This window comes from Solanum tuberosum, unplaced genomic scaffold (assembly GCF_000226075.1).
Source record: "Solanum tuberosum cultivar DM 1-3 516 R44 unplaced genomic scaffold, SolTub_3.0 scf00132, whole genome shotgun sequence".
NCBI lineage: Eukaryota > Viridiplantae > Streptophyta > Magnoliopsida > Solanales > Solanaceae > Solanum > Solanum tuberosum.
The window spans coordinates 40,996-47,798 of NW_006239055.1; the positions used below are offsets into that span (position 1 = coordinate 40,996).

Here is a 6,803-nt window from a genome sequence, read left to right on the forward strand (position 1 = left end):
CGTATATAACCAACATAATTTTATAATTTATAAGACAATAATTAAATTTTTCAACAAAAAATTTATGTTTTGCACATGTTTCCAAATAATATCAGTGTTGCAGGAAAAACAAATAAAAAAATATGTCTGCTTAGATCCATTTCTCTATAAAATCTAAAGATACAAATAGAGTCTCTCTTGGTTTTTGAGATTCTTTTTTTAAAGTTACAAAATTATCTCTTCATAATATATGCCATTTTCTTCCTTTCTAATAATCACTACTCACAATATGGCCACTACTTCAAAAAAAGTGGCAAAATCTTTTACTGATTCCTGTCCTTCTACCTCCCTCCTCCGTCGCGAGGCGACAGCAGCGACTGCTGTTGTGGTGGATGACGGTCCGCAGAAGTGGACCGTCATCCCGTCCACAGACGATAATAAGCAGAAACAAACTCCATCAGCTATAGCTTCATTGGCAAGCAATACTGAACCTCTTCCCTCCAATACCTCAACCAAAGGTAATACTATTTTCGTTTAATATTAGTTGATCATTTTCTTTTTTATATTGAGGGATCGTATATGTTTTCTTTCTTTTAATTTGTTCGTAATGTTTTGATTTAATATGATAATTAAGACGATAATTTTATTTTATTTTAAATATTGTGATCTTAAATTAAAAATATATAAAATGTACCAAAATATCTGGTAATCTTATTGTCTTAAACATATGTCACGTGGTTAAAACTAAAAAATTGTAAAAGAGAAACATTCTTTTTTAACCCATGGTGCCCCCTAAAGTTGACACTAATTTTCACTTAGACACTCCAATTAGATTTTGTTCATTCTAAACACCTCATGTCATGTCCCGTTGTGTCATTTTGACATTTTTTGCTGACATGACATAGTGAGTGTGATACCCTCCTTACCAGCGCGTGGAGGGCTTATTTAACCTATTTTTATTTATTTTTTTCTTCTTTTTCTTCCCCCATTTTAGCCACCATTTTCTAAAACTTAAACTCCTTTTATACATAAATAAATCTAATGGTGCTACAACACCAAGATATTTCAAGCTTAAACAACTATTCTTATTTTGTTGTTATTCTTCCTTCTCGAATGTTTTGAAAAAAAAACGACATATATATAATTTTTAAAAGTTCTAGGAAGTTCTTTTAATAGGGAACTCTTTGATTAGATTTGAAGAATTTAATTTTATTTGAAGTTATAAGTAAGACGAATTAGTTTTTATAAAGAAATTGTGCTTTTGTAAAATAATTTTTTTCAATTAGTTAAATTTCTATGAAAGTATTTTGGAGAAAGACAATCTGGATTGTGAGAGGTTGGGGTTCGGGGGGTGTGGGTGGAAGGTAGTGGAGAAGATGATTTGAGTGTGGGAGGGTAGGGGGTTGTGGACTGTGGAGAAGACAATCTGGTGGGGGAGGGGTGGAGGAGAAGACAACATAGGATGGATAGTGCAAGTGGTTAATTTTTTTTAAAATTATTTGGATAAAAATTGTCACGTGTCATCAAGTCATTGACCCTTTTTTTCTACTCAAATTACATTATTTAAAAATTATTTTCAATATTTATGCCACATGTCTTTATTTAATTTGTCATTTTGACACGTCATCGGCAAGTGAGTTACACACACCTTACACATTTGGCGATTATAAAAAAGTGTCAAAATGACACCGAAATATGACATGAGGTGTCTAAAATGAATAAAGCCTAGTTGAGGTGTCTAAGTGAAAATTAGTGTCAACCTTAGGGGGTCACCGATGAATTAGGCCTAAAAAAAAAAGACAAACAAATGGAAAAGTAACACTACAATCCCAGGATTAGTGTCCCTAAATAAGTTATCTTGCGATTTTGTCTCAACCAAACATGGATAAGTTCATCCCAAAATTAATTTTGCGATTAACTATCCCTTGTACCAAACGAACTCTTAGTTCATACTTTACCTTATTAACTACAAATATTTTTCAAAACATTAAATTTTTTATATTCAAAGAGTAATATAGTAAATTTGTCATTTTATTCATTGCTCGTTAATGAGTGTGTCAAGTAAATACTGGACAACTAAAGATAGACACAAGGAATAATAAAATTATCATTTTATCAATTACTACTTCTTAAGTGTGTGCCTAGTGAAACGTGAATAAGTAAAAATGAACAAACGGAATATTATCCTAAAAAAAATAACATGAGGATGTTGAAAATAGTTAACTTAAAGATTCAATGTTCATGGTGCAGGTATCCAAATCATGCTAAAGGCTCAAACTTGCCATCCTTTGGATCCTTTATCTGCTGCTGAGATCTCTGTAGCTGTTGCAACCGTTAGAGCTGCTGGTGAAACGCCTGAGGTTCTTAATCGATTTATTATACATCGATAAGTTGTGTACGTGCAACCTATTTTTAGTACGTAGATCTTTAAGGCCACTTTGCGACTTACAATATTTCAGGTCAGAGATGGAATGCGATTTATTGAGGTGGTTTTATTGGAACCAGATAAAAGTGTTGTTGCTTTAGCAGATGCATATTTCTTTCCACCTTTCCAATCATCGTTGATGCCCCGAAACAAAGGAGGATCTCTAATTCCAACTAAACTTCCTCCAAGAAGAGCTAGACTTATTGTTTACAATAAGAAAACAAATGAGACAAGCATATGGATTGTTGAGCTAACTGAAGTACACGCTGCTGCTCGTGGCGGACATCATAGGGGAAAAGTTATCTCATCTAATTCTGTACCAGATGTTCAACCACCTATAGTATGCACTTAAACTAATGTCTCTCAATCATTTTATATGTCGGAGTCATTATAGGGCAAACTGAATTTGTTTCAAAATATTTGACGTTTTAGAAAAACAATAAAGTTGAAGTCATCCTGTCCAATTAGTGTTGTGTGTCAATTAAGTGAAATGTTTAATTTTAGGATGCTCAAGAATATGCTGAATGTGAAGCTGTGGTGAAGAATTATCCGCCCTTCAGAGAAGCAATGAAGAGAAGGGGTATCGATGACATGGATCTCGTGATGGTTGATCCTTGGTTAGTTAAAATCCGCGTCTATTAAGAATTCTGTTCTTTCTAGTTTCTTATCGTGAATGTATACTCTCCGACAGGTGTGTTGGTTATCATAGTGAGGCGGATGCTCCTAGCCGGAGGCTTGCAAAACCACTAGTATTCTGCAGATCGGAGAGCGATTGCCCAATGGAAAATGGATATGCAAGACCAGTTGAAGGAATACATGTGCTTGTTGACGTGCAAAATATGGAGATCATAGAATTTGAAGATCGAAAACTTGTCCCGTTACCTCCAGTTGATCCATTGAGGAATTATACAGCTGGTGAGACAAGAGGAGGGGTTGATCGAAGTGATGTGAAACCCCTGCATATTATTCAGCCCGAGGGTCCAAGCTTTCGCATTAGTGGGAACTATGTAGAATGGCAAAAGGTATTCTCATGTTTTCAGGCTTACTTGCTATGAAGCATTCTTTGACAGGATAGTTATCAATATATACCATTCGTCCATCTAGTTTACCAAACATGACTGAAGTATACACTACATATACACTCGGTTGTATATGTTGTGCACATATTTTGTAAACTAGATCACCCAGAGGTATTGAGGTGTAGTTTTCTCTTCTTTTGGCTTTCTGTATCACGTTGACATTGTTCATTTCTGTGTGGCAGTGGAACTTTCGGATAGGTTTCACTCCGAGAGAGGGTTTAGTTATACACTCTGTTGCATATCTTGATGGGAGCAGAGGCCGTAGACCCATAGCACATCGATTGAGTTTTGTGGAGATGGTTGTCCCCTATGGAGATCCAAATGATCCACATTATAGAAAGAATGCATTTGATGCAGGAGAAGATGGCCTCGGAAAGAATGCTCATTCACTAAAGAGAGTCAGTTACTAATCTATGATCTAAACATCACACGTTTGCAATTTTCTCGACTGTACTTACTACAACAAAATAATATTTGCAGGGATGTGATTGTTTAGGATACATAAAGTACTTCGATTCCCATTTTACAAATTTCACAGGAGGAGTTGAAACAACAGAGAATTGTGTATGCTTGCATGAAGAAGATCATGGAATGCTTTGGAAGCATCAAGATTGGAGAACTGGCCTTTCTGAAGTTAGACGTTCTAGACGATTGACAGTGTCTTTTGTTTGTACAGTTGCCAATTATGAATATGCATTCTACTGGCACTTTTACCAGGTAAGTTAAAGAAAAATCGTCACGAGGATTGAAATATTAATACCTTTCACTTTGAATATTTTATAACTGTATGTACACTAAATGAAATTTCAGGATGGGAAAATTGAAGCAGAAGTTAAACTCACGGGAATTCTTAGTTTAGGAGCATTGCAACCTGGAGAATCTCGCAAATATGGCACCACAATTGCACCAGGGTTGTATGCACCAGTTCATCAACATTTCTTCGTAGCACGAATGAATATGGCAGTTGATTGTAAGCCAGGAGAAGCACACAATCAGGTATCTACTTTAGTGATTGAAATGGTCAATCATGATTTTTTTCACAACAGTAACATGCTTTTGGTAATTATAATTATTTTCTTAGGTTGTTGAAGTAAATGTTAAAGTTGAAGAACCTGGGAAGGAAAATGTTCATAATAATGCATTCTATGCTGAAGAGACATTGCTTAGGTCTGAATTGCAAGCAATGCGCGATTGTGATCCATTCTCTGCTCGTCATTGGATTGTAAGAGTCTTTACCTGACTGTGTTATCCTTTATTCCAGTATCAGTCTTGTTTTATCACTTATAAATTCCTTTTCTCTCAAAGTGTTATCAGGAAAAAGGTGACGAAAGGGCCAATTTTCTGAAAGCATAAACTTGACCATAAACTGTTTTGTCTTGCTTTTTGACGGGTAGAGGCTTGGTGGTGTCTGTCATAGTATTAGACTTATTTTTGTAGTGTCTTGCTATCGTTCTATTTTGTTGTTATTGCTCTTTCCTTATTAGTTGCTTTGTTTTCTTCATAGTCGTTTTTTGCTTTGCATAACTACTTTGATTTGTTGTACTCGAGCCGAGGGTCCTTTGGAAACAACCTCTCGACCTCCATGAGGTAGAGGTAAGGTCTGCGTACAATCTATCCTCCCTAGACCCCACTTGTGGAATTTCACCAGTATTACTGTTGTTGAACTGAAATTGAGCACCTAGCTTCTGTGGACCTATTTTTGACTAATTTGTTCTTAAGTTATGTTGCTCCGGTCCTCCAACAATGTCGTGGCACCCTTGCAAAATCCAAGCTATAATCTTAAGACCGCGCCTTGGCTGTGATTCTAATGTTAACACCAGTGTGTGTTACATAAATTTGACTGTGAACTTTCTGATTTGTAGGTTCGGAATACCAGAACAGTTAATAGAACTGGACAACTAACAGGGTACAAGCTTGTACCCGGTCCAAACTGTTTGCCATTGGCTGGTCCCGAGGCAAAATTTTTGCGAAGGGCTGCATTTCTGAAGCACAATTTATGGGTTACACAGTATGCACCTGGAGAAGATTTTCCAGGTGGAGAGTTTCCTAATCAAAATCCCCGTGCTGGCGAAGGATTAGCTTCTTGGGTCAAGCAAGACCGACCTCTGGAAGAAAGTGATACTGTTCTCTGGTCAGTTCTCTCTCGACAACAAGTGATACTACGTTAGTGCAATGAACATTTCAGATTAGAACAAATTCTAGACATGGAACGTTATATGTACATTAACAAACCTATGTAAGGATCAAAACGTAGGCGTTCAAGTTTTGATCAACAATGTTTATTTCAGGTACATTTTTGGAATCACACACGTTCCTCGGTTGGAAGATTGGCCTGTTATGCCAGTAGAACACATTGGTTTTATGCTTCAGGTATATATATATATATATTTGAGAACGCATGTTATGTTACGTATCTCTATCACTATCTGTTGCTTATTTCGTGTATGTGTTGGTGCAGCCCCATGGATTCTTTAACTGCTCTCCGGCTGTTGATGTCCCTCCGCCTTCTGGATGTGACTCAGAAAGCAGAGACAGCGAAGTCACGGATAATAGTAGTGTAGCAAAACACACTACCACTGGTTTGATGGCCAAGCTTTGAAGGACATGAGCCTTCAAAGCTTCATTTAATAAGACTTAAAGAGTAATGAATTAGTAGGTGCAGCAGGAACATGAGCATATTACTGGTTTGTTGTGTATTAATCTTATAAACAATGTCACAAGAAAAACTAATAAAATCGGGTCGTTGAGTAGCTATCGCGGTTCTTGCATTTCATCTTGTACTAGTAGTTGTTAACCATGCTCAGAATTTTGTTGTATAATTACAAGAAGTAAACTTGGGATGGACAAACAAATTGTTAAATTTGACAAGATTCAAAGATGAATTAATGTGAAGATTTAATAGCTAGGAAGATAATTCTTCATTGGTACAAAAGTCAAGATAGCAACTTTGTAGGTGAAATTTAATTAGGTAAACCATAAAATGGTTTCACAAGTTAAATCTTGACATTTTGACACATGGTGATATCATGGATGACATCAATACGAAAAAATTTTACTCCTATAAATAGGTTAGCTCTTAATTCATTCGTAACACATCTCTCACTCGCCTTCTCATCTTCTAAGACATTTGATCTTCTTTCTCTCTTGTAGTATTTTACTTGTACTCTTTTGGAGTAGAATAAATATTGGTTGGTTGTGTCCGAGGAGTATGCAAAAGAAAATAAAATTTTGCCGAACCTTGTAAATTCCTTGTGTTCTTTATATTGTTGTCTCATTTACTATTTAATAGCTACATTTAGATGTAGTAGTTATGATTTCAT

At 35.9% G+C, this 6,803-nt stretch overlaps 1 protein-coding gene across 1 annotated transcript; it reads left to right on the forward strand.

Moving 5' to 3' along the window:
- Positions 1–213: 213 nt before the first annotated feature.
- Positions 214–6,233, forward strand: LOC102580758 (copper methylamine oxidase-like). Its single transcript, XM_006350988.2, has 12 exons — positions 214–497; positions 2,230–2,339; positions 2,439–2,744; positions 2,909–3,021; positions 3,096–3,426; positions 3,666–3,881; positions 3,964–4,200; positions 4,294–4,479; positions 4,565–4,705; positions 5,346–5,614; positions 5,772–5,853; positions 5,942–6,233. Exons 1-12 carry the CDS (start codon positions 230–232, stop codon positions 6,080–6,082), a joined length of 2,400 nt encoding a protein of 799 aa, XP_006351050.2. The 5' UTR covers positions 214–229; the 3' UTR covers positions 6,083–6,233.
- Positions 6,234–6,803: the final 570 nt, after the last annotated feature.